Here is a 19,398-nt window from a genome sequence, read left to right as displayed (position 1 = left end):
TTCTTCAGGCAAATAGGCCATTTGCAGGAATTGGTCACATGCCAATTTTCCCCATAGCAACAAGCCCGTGGTGGGCAGGCTAACTTGACATTCCTTGACTACTGTAAGAGTTTGACTGGCAATGCGAAGCAATCCATTTCTATAATAGCCGTTTTTACCTTTTCTACTGTCTTTTTTGACCAGAATTTTCCTGTGTACTTGGAAAAAGTTTGTGGTTTTAACTTCTGTCGTAAGTTAAAGTTTTACGGCCAAAATCATTGGCCGTAAAAGAGAGTTTAAAAAAAAATCTGCTTCTTATTGGCTAAAACCACATCTACAGATATATCTGTATTTATTTTCAAGAATCTTCACACATTAAGTGAATGATAAAGGTAGAAATGGAGAAATTATAAGTTATAAACATACCTGAGAAATCCGCCATATCACACGTGAATTTCTTTCGGCGCCGACCAACTCGAGTCCAAAAAACTCTCTTTTACGGCCAATGATTCGTTTTAACTTACAACCCCGATTCCAAAAGAGTTGGGACAAAGTACAAATTGTAAATAAAAACGGAATGCAATAATTTACAAATCTCAAAAACTGATATTGTATTCACAATAGAACATAGACAACATATCAAATGTCAAAAGTGAGACATTTTGAAATTTCGTGCCAAATATTGGCTCATTTGAAATTTCATGACAGCAACACATCTCACAAAAGTTGCGACAGGGACAATAAGAGGCTGGAAAAGTTAAAGGTACAAAAAATGAACAGCTGGAGGACCAAATTGCAACTCATTAGGTCAATTGGCAATAGGTCATTAACATGACTGGGTATAAAAAGAGGATCTTGGAGTGGCAGCGGCTCTCAGAAGTAAAGATGGGAAGAGGATCACCAATCCCCCTAATTCTGCGCCGACAAATAGTGGAGCAATATCAGAAAGGAGTTCGACAGTGTAAAATTGCAAAGAGTTTGAACGTATCATCATATACAGTGCATAATATCATCAAAAGATTCAGAGAATCTGGAAGAATCTCTGTGCATAAGGGTCAAGGCCGGAAAACCATACTGGGTGCCCGTGATCTTCGGGCCCTTAGACAGCACTGCATCACATACAGGCATGCTTCTGTATTGGAAATCACAAAATGGGCTCAGGAATATTTCCAGAGAACATTATCTGTGAACACAATTCACCGTGCCATCCGCCGTTGCCAGCTAAAACTCTATAGTTCAAAGAAGAAGCCGTATCTAAACATGATCCAGAAGCGCAGACACCTTCTCTGGGCCAAGGCTCATTTAAAATGGACTGTGGCAAAGTGGAAAACTGTTCTGTGGTCAGACGAATCAAAATTTGAAGTTCTTGATGGAAATCAGGGACGCCGTGTCATTCGGACTAAAGAGGAGAAGGACGACCCGAGTTGTTATCAGCGCTCAGTTCAGAAGCCTGCATCTCTGATGGTATGGGGTTGCATTAGTGCGTGTGGCATGGGCAGCTTACACATCTGGAAAGACACCATCAATGCTGAAAGGTATATCCAGGTTCAAGAGCAACATATGCTCCCATCCAGACAACGTCTCTTTCAAGGAAGACCTTGCATTTTCCAACATGACAATGCCAAACCACATACTGCATCAATTACAGCATCATGGCTGCGTAGAAGAAGGGTTCGGGTACTGAACTGGCCAGCCTGCAGTCCAGATCTTTCACCCATAGAAAACATTTGGCGCATCATAAAACGGAAGATACGACAAAAAAGACCTAAGACAGTTGAGCAATTAGAATCCTACATTAGACAAGAATGGGTTAACATTCCTATCCCTAAACTTGAGCAACTTGTCTCCTCAGTCCCCAGACGTTTACAGACTGTTGTAAAGAGAAAAGGGGATGTCTCTCAGTGGTAATCATGGCCTTGTCCCAACTTTTTTGAGATGTGTTGTTGTCATGAAATTTAAAATCACCTAATTTTTCTCTATAAATGCTACATTTCCTCAGTTTAAACATTTGATATGTCATCTATGTTCTATTCTGAATAAAATATGGAATTTTGAAACTTCCACATCATTGCATTCTGTTTTTATTTACAATTTGTACTTTGTCCCAACTAGGGCGGCACGGTGGTGTAGTGGTTAGCGCTGTCGCCTCACAGCAAGAAGGTCCTGGGTTCGAGCCCCGGGGCCGGCGAGGGCCTTTCTGTGCGGAGTTTGCATGTTCTCCCCGTGTCCGCGTGGGTTTCCTCCGGGTGCTCCGGTTTCCCCCACAGTCCAAAGACATGCAGGTTAGGTTAACTGGTGACTCTAAATTGACCGTAGGTGTGAATGTGAGTGTGAATGGTTGTCTGTGTCTATGTGTCAGCCCTGTGATGACCTGGCGACTTGTCCAGGGTGTACCCCGCCTTTCACCCGTAGTCAGCTGGGATAGGCTCCAGCTCGCCTGCGACCCTGTAGAAGGATAAAGCGGCTAGAGATGATGAGAGAGAGAGAGAGAGACTTTGTCCCAACTTTTTTGGAATCGGGGTTGGACAACGGAAGTTAAAACCACAAACTTTTTCCAAGCACACACGAAAATTCGGGTAAAAAAAGACAGTAAAAAAAAGGTAAAAACGTCTATTATAGAAATGGATTGCTTCGCATCGCCAGTCAAACTCTTATGGTTGTCAAGGAATGTCAAGTTAGCCTGCCCATCACGGGCTTGTTGCTATGGGGAAAATTGACACGTGACCAATTCCTGCAAATGGCCTATTTGAGCGGATACGACCGTTTAACACACAAACCAAATACACATGATGTGAGTGGTAAGATGGCGGCCAGATGGCTTCACTCAGGACTCAGTGTTGTTTACCACGTTGCCATGATTTTATACAGAGTTCAGCGGTGTCATACGAAGAAATGACGAGCGCATGCCGGAAGTAGAATACAATCACTTCCGGAGTATTGTGTTTTCTTCGCGCGGTGTGTTCCCTTTTGATTTCAGCTTCAAGTTACTGAGTTGAAGAAGGAGAACGACATCAAACATGACAGAGGTTTGATATTTCTTACATTTGAGTGTGTTTTCTTACATTTTTAAAAACGTATCTTCGTGAGTTAGTGAGTTATAGCTCTCAGGCTAACTCAGATAGCTAAGCTCATGTTGAGAGAACAGGAACGCAGTGTGCGCTGGAAATGCCTTCTGATAATCTATAGAAGAGTATTGTATGTTAATATAGATTAAAAATGATTATTCGACAACAATTTGAGTGTATTTGCGTGTCATTTATTTTGTATTATCCCTTGTTGAACCTACATTCATACACAGGTTTGTTAGTGCTCTGGTTTTAACCGAGTCTGTGCCCAAACACGCACTATTTGGACAGGATTTAGTTCCTCACACAGAGAGCTGTTGTCATGGAATTATTATAGAAATAACTACAGGTTGGGATGGATTTCACAAAGTCGTGTAGGGAAAAAGAGAGCTGCTGGGTTTTGTGTGGAAATACTGCAAGACTGGACAGGACAGGAAGTGCTCACAGTTTTGGATGGCCTGCAAAACTGAAACAAATTATTCGCCAGGTTTAAAATTCAGAACAACAATAATATAAGAATATAACTTCACGATGAAGTGTATTACAGACATATGTTTCAGATCAAGATGTTTTGTTCGCAGCATTCACAGTTCTGATGGTCCAGGGAAAGAAACTGTTTTTGAGCAAAACAAACAGACTCAAAAACAGTTTTTCCCTGGACCATCAGAGCTGTGAGTGCTGCGAACACATGGCTCGCCTCCTCATACATTAAGTGCAGTAAGAAAACAGTGCAATAACTTTTTTTTTTTAAATATATTTTTTTCTGATTGGTTTGTCTTATAAATGTTATGTCTGTCTCGTTTATGAATAATTTTTGGTAATTATTTTTGGTAACTCATGAAGATACGTTTTAAAAATTGCAATAATTATTGGTCTGATTTATTTATTTATTATAGATGATTACTTTTCAGCTATTTCATTCTTTTAAACACTCTTGAGTGCTAATGTATTTTTTTTAATAACTTGGTTTTCTTTTCTTTTGTTTTTACAAAATGTAGTGCTTGAGTGCTTGATTTGTGTATTGTGATTTTAATGTTTAATTGTTTGAATGTTTCTGGTGAAACTGAAGACAAATTTCCACATTGTGGACAATAAAGTATTCGTATTTTTTTTTTTTTTATCAAATGAAGCACTTCAATTTTGTTGTACTGTGCACAATGACGACAAAGGGATTCTAATTCAGATACAAGATTCAAAAACGATTTCTATCCCAAATCTATCGCCATACTCAACTCTGCTCTGAAGAGAGACAAACGCAAATAACACGCCAATCTACCCACATTTTGTGCAATATTTATATTATGGTTATTCATCTGTTTACTTCTTCCCAAGTGCAATATCCTTCACAAGTGCTCAGTTTGACTTTCCTCAAGCATATGTTGAGTTATGTAAATGTTGTTTTGTACATTTTTATAAATTTTGAATCTTATGTAGAGCTCTAGTCTGTTATGTCTATATCATCTGAGGACCCTTTTGTGGGCTGAATTTCGTTGTGTGTCTTACACAATGACGACAAAGCAATCTTGGATCTTCCAGTAGTAGAATGCAATCCACGTCATATTGAGGTTTTTCACCCACGTGACCAAGTCATGTGATGCATCGTTAGGCTGCCATTTTGGACGTCACGGCTCGAATTAGGTGGTGTTTACATTAGACCGTATCAGCGGATCATCAGATTAACGTTTTTAAAACGATTCGCCTGCACACAGCAACGCCAATACACGATTCACGTGCACACAGCAACGCCAATACACGGATACGCTAATCACATGACTAATTAGACGGCACGTCACATGATCCCAGTGCATATCGGGCATGCGCAAGTCACTCACCACTTGCAAGTGGAAGGATGGCAAGCGAACACCTTCTCCAGCAGATAAACACACCTGGCTGTGATGTTCATGTTCTCACTGAGTTTAAGCGCCTGAAGGAGGTAAATAAGTTGAAATGTGTAAATAAACCTCAGTGCGGCTCAGCGCTTCCTCCTGCGCTCCAAATCACTCCGCCCTGAACAGCGAGTGCCCTCTGGAGGGTGCGCACTCCGGCCCTGCGCAGCTCACAGAGCACGCGAGTGAAGCGCACGAGCAGTGATTCGGGACTGAGCCGCTGTGTGTCGTTTCCTGTAGTCCGCATCGTTTTTCAGCAGTCGCGTCACATGACCAATGCCAGCGAATCAGGAAGGTGGATGTCACAGTGACGTTGTCCAATGACGACGTCAGCTAGAGCTCAGCACTGCGTTTCCTCATTCCTCAATGTTTACACAGCACCGGATCAGATACGAACTGGGTTGAATACATGGGCCCTGGCGGATTCAAGTTGTTCCGCCTGTGGAGTCGTTTCCCGGCGTTTTAATGTGCACGGACAGTGCATCCGCGACGAAAACGAGACGGATACGGTCTAATGTAAACACCACCTCAGTTTGAATGCGAGGAAGGCGACAAACGAAAAACATAAAAGAAAAAGGAGCGAGATGCAGAAAACACCTTCACTATCCAGCGACGTAGGGCATTTACAGGGCGAGCAGAGGGAGAGGTATTTGCAAAAATTGAGGTTAGCAGGCTTAGAGAACAACGTTTACCTGCTTCCACCAGGATTGTTCACTGACGTACGGAAGTACACGAAGCCCTCGTCTTTACCTGACTTCGGCCCACATGATCTGTATACCTATGTCGTTAAAAACCCATCGCCATACACAGGTATTGATCTGAAAGCGTATAAGAGTTTGGATGCCTACAAATATTTTGTGTCAGGCTGGGTAACATGCCTACATCAGCGGGTCGTCCCTGGAGCCGGTGGTCGCCATCTGATTACAGCTAAGGTTTGTTCACATTTTCATTTACTTTCGGTCCTCAGGATAAACAAAATGTTATTAAATGTCATTGAAATAACTTCTTAGTCTGTTGAGACATGGCCCGTTATAAATTTGCTGTTACCAGGCAATGACCAAGAACTGTATTATTAGGGTCGGTGTCTGTGTTGTAGCAGTGTACTAGCAGCTAGCTGTTAGCACTAGCTAATGTCAACAACATAGTAGCTAATATGTTACTGTAGCAATGTTTACGTTCGGTCATTTGGATGACTGTTAAAACCTTTCAGTCTCAAGTTTTTCCTTTACTGTATTTAGTAGTTTACTGTAATTATGATCCGGCAGCTATTTACACCGGATCCAGTGTAAATAGCTGCCGGAGCGCGCTCCGGCTTGCTCCCCCTCAAATTAAGCAGCGCGCTCCGGGAGCAAGCCGGAGCGCGCTGCTTAATTTGAGGGGCAGCAAGCCGGAGCGCGCTCCGGAACCTCAGCCAGAGCACTCCGGGAGCAAGCCGGAGCGCGCTGCTTAATTTGAGGGGGAGCAAGCCGGGGCGCGCTCCGGCAGCTATTTACACTGGATCCGGTGTAAATAGCTGCTGGATCATAATTACAGTAAACCAGTAAATACAGTAAAGGAAAAACTTGAGACTGAAAGGTTTTAACAGTCATCCAAATGACTGAACGTAAACATTGCTACAGTAACATACTAGCTACTATGTTGTTGACATTAGCTAGCTTGACCTTCAAAATGGCGGACACTGGGGCGTCACGTGACCTGTGACGTCAGGTGAAATACCTCAATACATACAGTACTGTGCAAAACTCTTAGGTGTACCTTTTTTTTTTCCCTAAGTACAAATCTTGGTATAGAGGTTTATTTTATGACTTCTGCATTACTGAGTCAGTACAAAAACATTTTACGTTTCCAAACATTACTTTTCCAGCATAAAAAAAGAAGCAAGTGCAGCAGTCAGAATCTCCAGAAGACCTGAGTCAGATTCTTTAATGTGCTCAATAAACGTTCCAGCAAATTCTCATAAAACTTCACAAAGTTTACTTGAGACTACTAATTAAAAAAAAAAAAAAATGCACAACAAATGGTTGTCGCATCAGATGTTGATTTTGTGTTTAGTTTATTACTTTACGAAAAAGAAATGTTTAATTTCATCATCTTTAAAGGTCTCTTTGCTTGACAGCATTTCTTTGCATGCGCTTAAGACTTTTACACAGAACTGTATAAATCTGGAAAACTCATCCTGTCGGTCTAATTTTTTTTCCTCTCATTCAGGAGGTGCAGAAGCACTCGGTGCACACGCTGGTGTTCAGGTCTCTGAAGCGCAGCCATGACATGTTTGTGTCTGATCACGCCAAACAGGTCTCTTTGGACGAGGAGAGGTGGGATACAATACAATGATGTGTATAAAGTAATATTTATCTTGCCAAATAACAGACTTGGAGAATTCATATACAGTATATACGAGTCAGTATTACTAATCAGCTGACTGCTTGGACAAATGTAGAAACGCACAGGAGAATTTCAGATTTTCTGAATGTATTTACAGTTGAACTTTATGCTATACAGATAGCAATACAGTGGACCGAGCAGTTTGAAAATCAAAATGTTGGTGTGCAGTGACTGTCAGCTATTAATAGTATTGGGGCGGGTTCATCTAGGAGTCGGCAAGACCTTGCTTAGGATGCTCTTTTGGCAATCAGGGCTGTGTTGAGATATCATTGATGTGGGTCCTAGCACACACAGGTATTCCAACAAATGAAAAGATTGATAAGTTGGCCAAAAAAGCAGCTAAAAGAGAAAAATACAGATGTCAGTATAAACCTTTCCAAGACTGGGGGCAAATGTATTGTGTGGAAGGAAGGGAATTAATGTGAAATGGCAACAGCCCTGGGAACAGGAAAGTAAAGGGAGGCATTTATTTTCATTAACTAGTAGAGTGATTGATTCAGTAAATATCTGCAGAAGAGGAGTTTGGAAAAGAAAGGAGCAAGTCTTTATTTCTAGAATGAGAATTGGTCATGTATATCTCCTCAATAGTACACTTTACATTTTGGGAAACCATCAAGATCGACTATGCTTGGAGTGCCTATGGATCGACTGCTTGGTGCAGTAGTTAGCACTGTCGCCTCACAGCAAGAAGGTTCTGGGTTTGAGCCCAGTGGCCGACAGGGGGGCTTTCTATGTGGAGTTTGCATGTTCTCCCGGTGTCTGTGTGCTTTTGCTCTAAATCTGGAGCTTAAACTGTGCTTAGGTTAACATGGGTCAGCCTGGGCCTGAAGGTTGGGCTGAAGTGCCCTTGAGCAAAGCACCGAACCCCCAGCTGCTCCCCAGGTGCTGTCACATAGCTGCTTATTGCTCACTTGTGTGTGTGCACGTGTGTTCACTGCTTTAGATGGGTTAAATGCAGAGGAGGAATTTCACTGTGTGCTTGAGTGTATGTGTGTGTGATAACTTGTTCTTATTTCGTGCAGGAAGTATATCCGAGAAAGAGAAGTACTGTATTTAGAGCTCAGAGAAATAGGTTTGGAAGAAATATCAGTTAATAGTATTTTAGAAGTTGGGTCAAGTGGAAGGGGGAAATGTTGGCTTTTTAAATTTCTGAAAGACACCGGGCCAATAAATAGGATTTAGTGATGTAATTATGGACTGAGCCAGAAGGTGGCAGCAATGCAACTGTTATGGCCCTTTTCCACTACCCTTTTTCAGCTCACTTCAGCCCGACACGGCTCGCGTTTCGACTACCTCATAACAGCACGACTCAGCTCGCTTCAGCCCTACCCAGCACCCAAAACTCGCACGGTTTTGGAGTGGGGCTGAAGCGAGCCAAACCGAGCCGAGTGGGGCTAGGGGCGTGAGGAGACACTCCCCTGTGCACTGATTGGTGAGGAGGAGTGTACTCACATGCCCACACACGCCCCGCGAGCACGCTGGGATCTGTAAACACCGTAAACCCGGAAGAAGAAGAATTACGAGAATTTCTGAAGCCTTATGCGCCTCGCCTCATCTATACGCTCTTGCCAGTATCTGTTGGCGTTGTCGGTGACAACAAGCCACAGCACCAAGACCAGCAACACTAACGACTCCATGTCCTCCATGTTTATTGTTTATTATCCGGGTCGTGAGACTACCGCTTAAAAGCTCACTGATGTCACTGTTTGCGCCGCTTAACGACATCACGTGACGTCCACCCACTTTCGCTAACTCCACCCAATGTGTCCACCCACTTCCAGCCAGCACAGTTCAGCGTGGTTGTAGTCGAAATGCAACTCCAACAGCCCCACTCAGCCCAACTCAGCACAGCACGGCACGGCTCAGCCCGACTCAGCCGCGTTTGTAGTGGAAAAGCGGCATAAGGATACCGGCTGCCGTAAAACCTCGAAAAAGAAGACCAAATGCACGTGAAGGTTTTGACCAATCGCAGTGTGTCTTAATTGGCCTGGTGTGGCGGTGGTGGTATAATTATCTCTGTGTGAACCAAACAGTGGCGCAGTCTAAGCTGGTGAAGTTTTTTGGGCAGTCTTCTTCAAGCACTAAGGATGATTTAAGGAGTGAAACAGCCACGGGGGAGGCACACTCAGAGCCCCTACCGTCCCCGAGCACATCAGACAGTGTCAGTAATACAGGGGTTGGTATAAAAACACGCCAAAGTGAAAGTGCTGTCAGCTGGCAAGCAACTGTAGGGAGCTATGTTTCAGGGGGCGTAGCGTGTTGAGCTCACGTGCCGAACGCATGATGAAAAATGTGGTGTCATTCTGTGTGCGGTTTGTAAATCGACAGGACATTCGGATTCCGTCACTGCTGGTTGTTCCAAGATTCTTTTCAGCTCTGTTCAGTTTAAATCAAGTTTTGTGTTGGAGTCAAAGGTCAAGGGAGTCCTAATACTGCTTTTGAATAATTCCATTTGCCCCCTTCCCAAATCCCAGCATGCATTGTGCACTGGGAACTTCTAGTGGCCAGGCTCATGTTGCTGATAAGGGTACAGAAAGGAGTATTGGGCTATATAATCAGTTACAGTGTTCAAATATCGGATGCAAACTGAAATGTGATTGCCTTTATTTTGTCTAGTTACTGCTTCCATGGTATTTTTCATCAGCACAGAAGCTTTTAATCGGTCGTTCTTGTATTATCGCGTTGTCTTTGGCTCTGACTGGCTGCATTGCCACTGCATTCTGCCGACTCCACTCACTGACTGACAGTCCAGCTTTCACCCGTCTGTTCAGTCAATGTCACTGATGAAATTTCTTTGAACATTTCTACGTCAGACCAGCAGACTGATAAACATCTGATGTCGGTGGGGTGACGGGTGTAATGGTATCCAAGAATAAATGTCTGAATTCCGGTCTGCTTTACACCCATACAAATGGATGAGATCTCTTCAGTTCATGAAGTGAATCATCAGTAATTACTTTCCAAGTATTTTATTCACCACCGTGGATCACTGGGATAAATGCAGAATGTTCCTGGTTGCACTGGAAAGCAGAAGCGGTAAAAGGCGTTAAATTGGAGTCAATTGTACAAGCAGCTAGTGGCTAAGAGGATTGTTGCTCAGCCTCAAGCATGCCATGTCAAAGGCAAACCTAGGTTAAGCATTAAATGTTTAATAAAATCTACATCATAGGATTTATTTCTCACTTGATGCCTGCTGGTGCAGTTGGACTATAATAGTGAGCACCACAGAATGCAGTGGCAGTGCAGTTAGTCAGAGCCAAGGACAATGCGATAATATAAGAATGAAGAAGCTTCTGTGCTGACGAAAAATACCATGGCTCCAGTAACTAGACAAATAAAGGCAATCTAATAAGATCACATTTCAGTTTGCATCCGATATTCGAACATCGAAAATGATTATCTCATCTCATTATCTGTAGCCGCTTTATCCTGTTCTACAGGGTCGCAGGCAAGCTGGAGCCTATCCCAGCTGACTACGGGCGAAAGGCGGGGTACACCCTGGACAAGTCGCCAGGTCATCACAGGGCTGACACATAGACACAGACAACCATTCACACTCACATTCACACCTACGGTCAATTTAGAGTCACCAGTTAACCTAACCTGCATGTCTTTGGACTGTGGGGGAAACCGGAGCACCCGGAGGAAACCCACGCGGACACGGGGAGAACATGCAAACTCCACACAGAAAGGCCCTCGCCGGCCACGGGGCTCGAACCCGGACCTTCTTGCTGTGAGGTGACAGCGCTAACCACTAGGGTATTAGGCAGAAAAAGAAATTTACCAGTCAAAAATAATATTTTATATAATCCTGATAAGCGCCGCAGGTGCGAAGACGAGCGCTGCAGGCGCGAAGTCCCTCTAGGGGGGTCTGGGGGCATGCCCCCCCAGAAAATTTTTGAAATTTAGACTTCATTTCCTGCATTCTAGGACATTTTCAGGGTGAAATGGCGTGTAATTTTTGATCAGAAATATTGCATATTTTTACTTTGTATTTTTTTCAGTTTCACTCCTGAATGTATCAGATGTATGTATGGTGTTTGATTTGGTAACAAAAGTGAAAAGAAAATAAACAACAATGAATTGTATATAATCTTTTGATCTAGTTACAGTATTTAATAAAAAAAAAAACCAACAGTATTCTTTTACCATACCCCAATGAACCCCCCTTGTTAATCAATGTATCACACATACCTTTTCTGTCTTTTTGTGGAAAAACGAATCAGTTTTTGTCACATTCAATTTGGGGCGTTTGTTGGGATTCATCTTGATCCAGAAGAGTGAGTCAGCAAAAAAAAATGCGGTTCTCCCGCCAAGAAAGAGGAAACTACAACGCAGGGTGTTTGGCAATTTTCGACCAATCAGAATTCGCGATTTATTCAGTCCGCATGTTACAAGATTCAGTGCGGGCCAAAATGGCGGAAACGATGAAATATTCTGATTTTTCATTTCAAGTTTTCAGTATTTTTCGTATTAAACTGTGTTTCTTACGATTTGTAAATGACGGCGGAACCACACACGGACTGGCCATCGGGAGTAGCGGGAGTTTTCCCGGTGGGCTGGTGGTTCAGTGTGGGCCAGCGGAGAAAAAAAAAAAAAACAGTTGCGCGCTGGCCTTTAATATGATAAGCAATGTTAACAGTTTCTTTAACAAACTGTTAACATTGCTTATCATATTAAAGGCCAGCGCGCAACTGTAATAAGCAATGTTAACAGTTTGTTAAAGAAACTGTTAACATTGCTTATCATATTAAAGGCCAGCGCGCAACTGTTTTTTTTTTTTTTTTTTTTTTTTTCTCCACCGGCCCACACTGAACCACCGGCCCACCGGGAAAACTCCCGCTACTCCCGATGGCCAGTCCGTGTGTGGGCGGAACATAACTGGATTTATCGGATGACATGTGGGAGTATTCATGTGCGAAAATTTTCGGCATTATCGTCCGTTTCAGTATCCGTCTGTGTGTATACTTGCCCGTTGAAATCGGCAATCACCCGTCAAATTTACGGGTGGACGGGTCTCTGCCTAATACCTTACTAACCACTACACCACCGTGACGCCCGAAAATTATTATATAGCCCAATATTTGTTTTTGTCATGTTATTAGCAATGTGAGCCTAGCCACCGGAAGTTCCCAGCGCGCAGTGCATGCTGGGATTTGGGAAAGGGGCGAATGCTAAAATAACCTTCAGTAAGCTCGAACGAAAGAGGTTTATTTTAGCCTTCTTATTAGAATCAAGTCTTTCTTATTGGAGCCTGGAGTGGAGCCCAAATTTTGTGTGTTGTAATAGAGGCGCCTGTATAAATATTTGAATTGTGCCAGTTTGGTTAGAATAAACCTGTATTAAGTCCACTTTGGTAAGTCAGTAACTAAGAAAAAATACAGACCAAGTGAAGATGACTTTGACTTTTCAAGGAAAAAAAAAAGTGGAGAATATTTTTCAGAACCCATGGGTAACGCTGACCGTGTGTGTATTATGTGTTGCTGTTTCGCAGCCATAAGCTGAAGATGGCCGCTAAGCTGAGAGCGGAGTACGGCCCAGTGTTGCACATGCCAGTCCTCAAAGAAGGGAAAAGCAAAGTGCCTCCAAACGCCATGGATCCATACAGCACATTGGGCTACACGTCAGCCGGTGAGTGCTAATCGCTGAGCTCTATATAAAATCTGGAGAGCTCATAGCCTATTTCCCGCTGTAGAGATGAGTGAAGCCATCTGGCCACCATCTTACCACTCGCATCGTGTGTATTTGGCTTGGGCGTTAAACTGTCGTATCCGATCAAACCTGCCCCAAGAAAAGTATTTCTTGACTTTTTTTTTTTAAATCTCCTCATCTTTTTAGTGCTCCCCTTCACTGTTGTGTGTTTTATTTTTTTTTTTTTTTTTTTTTTTTTTTTTTTTTTTAAATTATTCCTTTTTCCAGTCCAGTGTCTGATCATTTTTTCTGAACGGTTCTTTTACTCCTATAATTGTTTCAGTGGAGGTTATTTCAGCTGTACAATACTTTTCTTTCTATTTTAGACAGTTGTTGAAACAGAATTATTTTCTCATGTTACTTGCTATTTTCATTTCATTCTTAGTCACGTCTTAACAGTATTTATTGGTTGCAAGCTGCATGAATATTGAGACAGTGAATTATGTGACCAATAAACACTGTTAGGACATGACTATGAGAATGAAGTGAAAATGGCAAATATGAGGAAATAATCCTGTTTCAACAACTGTCCTAAACAGAAAGGAAGTATTGTACAGCCGTTGTGGTGGTGGTAATAATAATAAATAGATGGATAGATAAAGGAAGAAGAACTATATGAAAGAGAAAGTTACACTATATAAGAGAGAAATAAATCTCCATTGAAATTATTATAGTAGTAAAAGTGCCGTTCCAAAAAAAAAAAAAAAAAGATCAGAGACTGGACTGGGGGGGAAAGTGAAGGACAGTGCTATAAAGATATGTAAGTAATGGGGGTAAAGTTGAGAAAATAAAGGGGGGGGGTTAGGAGAGACTTTACTTGGGGCAAGTTTGATCGGATACGATGGTTTAACACTTAAGCCCAAACACATGCGATATGAGTGGTAAGATGGCGGCCAGATGGCTTCATCCGTCTCTACAGCAGGGAATAGGCTACGAGTTCTCCAGATTTTATATAGAGCTCAGTGGTGCTAATCTTTTTACCTGCTTCTCACAAACACAGCACGACGTAACTGCTGTAAAGGCCCGTGACAGAGATGGGAAGTTCTTCAGTTAATTAGCATAATTGTGCTAATTAACTTTTTTTTTTTTTTTTGTCCTGTTGGGCTCGTTATAGTTCAGCACTGGATTGTTTTTGCTTCAGTCTTTTTAAATCTGCTGTCCTGTTTGTAAAGTCTGTGTTGGGTTAAAAATCAATATGCAGCAGTGCATTTCTGCCCACTGTGCTGTCACTGCTGGCGCAGCATGTCTACTGTAAAACACAGGAATGTTACAAAGAGTCTTACTGTGGGTGTCATGTCATTTCCCCCCAGAGACTGATCCAGAGTATCTCATCACAGGAACACACCCATACCCATCTGCCCCAGGTGTGTTCTTAACTCTGAGTCTAGTGGCTAAGCCTTACAGTGTAATCTCCTTCATTAACTGAACAGTGTGCTTATGATGTTCAGGAGTTGCCCTCACCACTGACACTCAGCTGCAGAAGATGCCCAGCGAAGCCGCAGTTCACTCCATGGCGCTGGCTCTGCCTCCGTCTCAAGCAAGGTACACACACAGACTTCTAGAAACTTCCCATGGGTGGAAAACCTGCTTTTTCTTACTATTGTGCGTGTGTGTGTGTATTGCATGTTGCAGGCAGGACATGGCTCGAACTGCAGCAAGCGTTGGAGATATCCACAGACACGCCGGGGCAGCAGAGCGATCCCAACCACCACAACACACACTGGTGAGCAGATCGCATTCATTTCCATGTCATCCATTCATTTTTATACACACACACTGTAGAGACGGGTGAAACCATACTTTATGTAAATAAATGTGCGTGTGTGTGTGTATGCAACGTGTGTGTGCGTGCACTTTTTTAAAAAAATAATTTATTTATAAATTATTAAGATGCACACATGGGCAAAATAAATAGAAAATAATACTTGGGATTCTTCACGATGATGCTCCAGGAATTTGATTTCTTTGTTTGTGTGCAGGCATTAATGGAAGGGGGAGGGACAAAGAATTCAACGCTGATTCCTCGAAAAGCTCCAACAATGCCCAAACCGCAGTGGCACCCACCATGGAAACTCTACCGGGTAAAGGGAGGGAGAGGGCGGGAGAGCTTTGAGTGGATGACAATCTAAAACTTGCATCTTTTATGATTTTTAAACTGCTCAACAAAGTAGAAGTAAAGTATGTTCTTTGCAGATTTTGAGTCTGTGCCTTCAAGAAAAGGAGCAAACATTAATGTGAATTGTATTATACTGGGAGTATATTCTGTTATTTAGGTGGCCTAAATAGTGCACACTTTGTCCCCGTGTAGAACACTAATACGAATGTCTGTGACAAAATTCACTTAAAATTTCCTCTTTAATCTTTATGGGTTAATGCAGGATGTTGTGTAGACATTTGGTGTGTGTGTGTGTTGCAGGTGATCAGTGGCCATCTGGGCTGGGTCAGGTGTTTAGCAGTGGAGCCTGGAAACCAGTGGTTTGTTACTGGATCTGCAGACAGGACCATAAAGGTATGGATTATGAATCATGATTAAAAAAAGCACTGTGGGTTTTGAATTTATTAAAAAATCTATACTTGTACCTTGAAGAGACTAAGTGAATGTTTAGAATGTGTCTTTGGGATGTTACGTGGTTATCATATTTTCCTGCATCAAGTAACGCAAGATTTTGGAGGTGTGTTATGTTGGGCTTCTTAAGCATTGAAGGTGTTTGAACAGGGAAGGATGGATAATGCTGTGTGTGTGTGTGTAGATCTGGGATCTGGCGAGTGGGAAGCTGAAGCTCTCACTAACAGGTCACATCAGTACAGTAAGAGGGGTGGCTGTGAGCTCACGCAGCCCATATCTGTTCTCCTGTGGAGAGGACAAACAGGTCAAGTGCTGGGATCTGGAGTACAACAAGGTGTGTATATACATACGTACGTACGTACATACACACATTTTATATATATATATATATATATATATATATATATATATATATATATATAAATAAAAATACACACACACAGTAGGTACAGAGCAGATGTCATTCCCGCATCAAGAAAAAAAGGTGACCTCTTATTAACTGTTTCTGCAGGTTATCCGTCACTACCACGGTCACCTGAGCGCTGTTTATGACCTGGACCTCCATCCCACTATTGACGTCCTGGTGACGTGCAGTCGTGATGCTACAGCCAGAGTGAGTCTCCTACACACTGAACATCATGTAGTCATTGAGTGATTGTGAAATGAGCTCTTAACAGGTAAAGAAAAGCATATTTTAAAACAGGACATTAATATAGTGTCATTTGTGTGTTTTGTAGGTTTGGGACATTAGAACCAAAGCTAACGCCCACACTCTGACTGGCCACACCAACACGGTTGCCACGGTGAAGTGTCAGAGTGTCGAGCCTCAAATAATCACAGGTGAACATGTACTACTTTTTCGTTTTACATACGTCTCTTTTCATCCGAGGACGTGGCTGTTTGTATTCAAATGTAGACTTTAGAGCAGGGCTGTATGATGATTGAGACATTGTCGTCATGCATATCGCTAGTATTCAGTAGTAATTTTTCTGCAAATATCATGCTTGTGGCTGTTAGATAACGGGTTGCCACTGCTTTGGTTCTGTTACGAAAATGGCTAAGCTTGTTCTGTGACTGCTTTTAAGGATAAATTATGTGTAAAGATACTGAGAAATTGAATGGTAAAGTAGAAATATGTAAGTCTTTCACTTAAAGTGGTGAAAATGTGGGTTAATAGTTCAAAACGTCGGTTGGTATCGTCTCTGTGGTGTAAAGAGTCAAGAACATGCTGTGCTAAACCCGTCTAAGTGAAGTCTTGTTTGTTAGACGTTTTAAGGGGTGTGTGGTCCCCCCTTACATTTATTTATTTAAATACTCATTAAACTGGTTGTTTTTGTTGCCGTGGTGTCCCAGGGAGCCACGACACCACAATCAGACTGTGGGATCTGATTGCTGGGAAGACGAGAGCCACGCTGACCAATCACAAGAAGTCTGTCCGAGCACTGGTGCTGCATCCGCGACAGTAAGTATCACGTTAATGAGACCGAAAAACCTGGATATATCAGTAATAATGTTATCGGTTTATCAGATATTATCAGAATATCTGTATATTGGCAGTTACTACTGTGTGGAAAAGATTTATCTCAGCAAAACAATTGTGAATGAATTATTCACAGCTGCTATTTTTTTATTATTATTATTGGACCGCTTGTGTCTGAGGTAGAGCCCTGCACTCCCGCGGGACCCGACACAAAGCAGTGCGGCGTGGGACAAATTTTGAAAGCTCATTGTGGGCGCGGCCGGGAGGGGGAGTGCACAATGTGGGCGCGGGCGGGAGAGGTGATAAGCTGCAGTCCCGCTAACTAAAAACGTGTTTAAAATAAAATTTATAAATTATTAATTTATGTCTATCGTATATAATTTGTGCTGGATATTTTATTTGGCATTAATAAAAACATTTTAAGATGCCTAAATTTCCGGATGTGGTCTAATCTCGCGTACGTTTCCGATTCCTTTCCGCTCTTCCGTGTTTGAGATCTCCGATCATGGCAGAAGAGCAGAGCTCCTCTAGTGAAGCTCACAGTGCTTCAGAAGTAAGTGCTGCTTTAAAAAGAGGTACATTTACCGTTGTTAAGTCAAGAGTATTAGTCCTAAGTATTAAAAAGTATTTAAAAAAAGTATTAAAAAGTATTAACTAGTATTAAAAAGGACTGTGTATCGCACAGATTGTTCAATTTAAAGCTAGAAATAGACAGTGTATAATCTGAGGAGCTGGTTGTGGTTGCGCAGCACTTCATATGAGAGTGAATGAAATCGCGGTTGGAATCATAACGCCACAGACTCGGAAGTGGGAGTGCGAGTGCGCAAAGCGAGAGCTGTCATTCAAAGCGAGAGCTGTCAATCATGAGTGCATGCAGCGCTCAACTTGGAATGTGTCAGCAGAATGTCAGAGTCTAAACAATAAACTTACACTAAATGAAGGATCGGTCAGTGGAGAGCTCAGCTAAGCTCAGCATGTTTAATTCCCCAAGCCAATGACAAGAACTTTCGTGAGAAATAACGCGAACGTCTGCATCATGCGGGATTTGCGGGCGGGAGCGGGACAAAATATGGCAGGTGCGGGCGGGAGCGGGACTGAAAATCATAATTCTTTGCGGGACTGAAAATTCTGTCCCGTGCAGACCTCTAGTCTGAGGCGCTATAACTCCTTTCCTTCCTGTTTAATGTAGATACACGTTTGCCTCGGGATCCCCAGACAACATCAAGCAGTGGAAATTTCCAGATGGGAACTTCATCCAGAATCTGTCGGGACACAACGCCATTATTAACACACTCACAGTGAACTCTGATGGAGTTCTGGTTTCTGGAGGTTCGCTTCATTCGTTCATTCTCTCTCCTTCCCTCTTTGGCTTATAACTAGACATTGCGTTATGCATGATCATCTCGGGAGTGAAAAATCATTTTATAACATCATTTAAAAATTTTTTTCCCCTCCTTTTCCTCCCCGTTCAGCCGATAACGGTACGATCCACCTGTGGGACTGGAGGACGGGGTACAATTTCCAGCGGATCCATGCAGCCGTGCAGCCTGGCTCTTTGGACAGCGAGTCGGGGATTTTCTCCTGCGTGTTTGATCACTCTGAGAGCCGTTTAATCACGGCCGAGGCGGACAAAACCATCAAAGTGTACAAGGAAGATGACACAGCGGTGAGGAAGCGCTTTATTTATTGAGTCTTATAAACATTGTTTTATATATGACACAAAAATCACTAATACAAGCCAGTTACTGACCGTGTCAAACAAAATAAAATATATACAATCATCACATTCCAAAACATTCCCAGCCTTAATGGCTATTTTAAACATGTGCTTTAAATATTAACACCACATTTTGTCTTGTCAACTTATGGTGTTTATTTTTATATTGCGTTTCAGACGGAGGAAACCCACCCGGTCAGCTGGAAACCAGAAATCCTGAAGAGAAAACGATTCTAAAGTCAATTGTATTTTTAACTTTGTAGCCGCAAACTTGATTGTGAAAAATAAAAAAAAAAAAGTGTTGTACTGGGCTTGTCTTTTTTTTTTTTTTAGAAGTACATTACTTGGCTTATTTCAGGAATATCTTTTCCCCCTAGTGTTTTTTATTTCCCATTCCCTTAAACTTTTTATTTTCCTCATGAAGCATTAACAAGGGAAAAATCTCAGCCATGCTCGAAGCATGAACATGAATGGCTGACTATTTTATGCAGCTGTTAACTTTGGCAGAGTAAAGTGTGGCATGATGGGAGAAAATAGGTAGCTGGAGATCTTGTGAAAAAAATCTGTCCAGAATTCACACCATGTTCGGTCTATAGTGCGCAAGCTATGACATCATTTTCAAGTATAAA

General features: G+C 42.3%; 1 protein-coding gene across 1 annotated transcript; it reads left to right on the top strand.

Moving 5' to 3' along the window:
• Positions 1–2,899: 2,899 nt before the first annotated feature.
• Positions 2,900–19,080, top strand: plrg1 (pleiotropic regulator 1). Its single transcript, XM_060917107.1, has 15 exons — positions 2,900–3,005; positions 7,139–7,245; positions 12,810–12,946; positions 14,317–14,370; positions 14,455–14,548; positions 14,639–14,729; positions 14,986–15,087; positions 15,423–15,515; positions 15,757–15,906; positions 16,084–16,185; positions 16,310–16,412; positions 16,926–17,034; positions 18,242–18,381; positions 18,525–18,718; positions 18,947–19,080. Exons 1-15 carry the CDS (start codon positions 2,997–2,999, stop codon positions 19,004–19,006), a joined length of 1,545 nt encoding a protein of 514 aa, XP_060773090.1. The 5' UTR covers positions 2,900–2,996; the 3' UTR covers positions 19,007–19,080.
• Positions 19,081–19,398: the final 318 nt, after the last annotated feature.

Source organism: Neoarius graeffei, chromosome 3 (assembly GCF_027579695.1).
Source record: "Neoarius graeffei isolate fNeoGra1 chromosome 3, fNeoGra1.pri, whole genome shotgun sequence".
Taxonomy (NCBI): domain Eukaryota; kingdom Metazoa; phylum Chordata; class Actinopteri; order Siluriformes; family Ariidae; genus Neoarius; species Neoarius graeffei.
The sequence above is the reverse complement of the archived record's forward strand: the minus strand, read 5'-3'. Positions and strand labels throughout refer to the sequence as shown.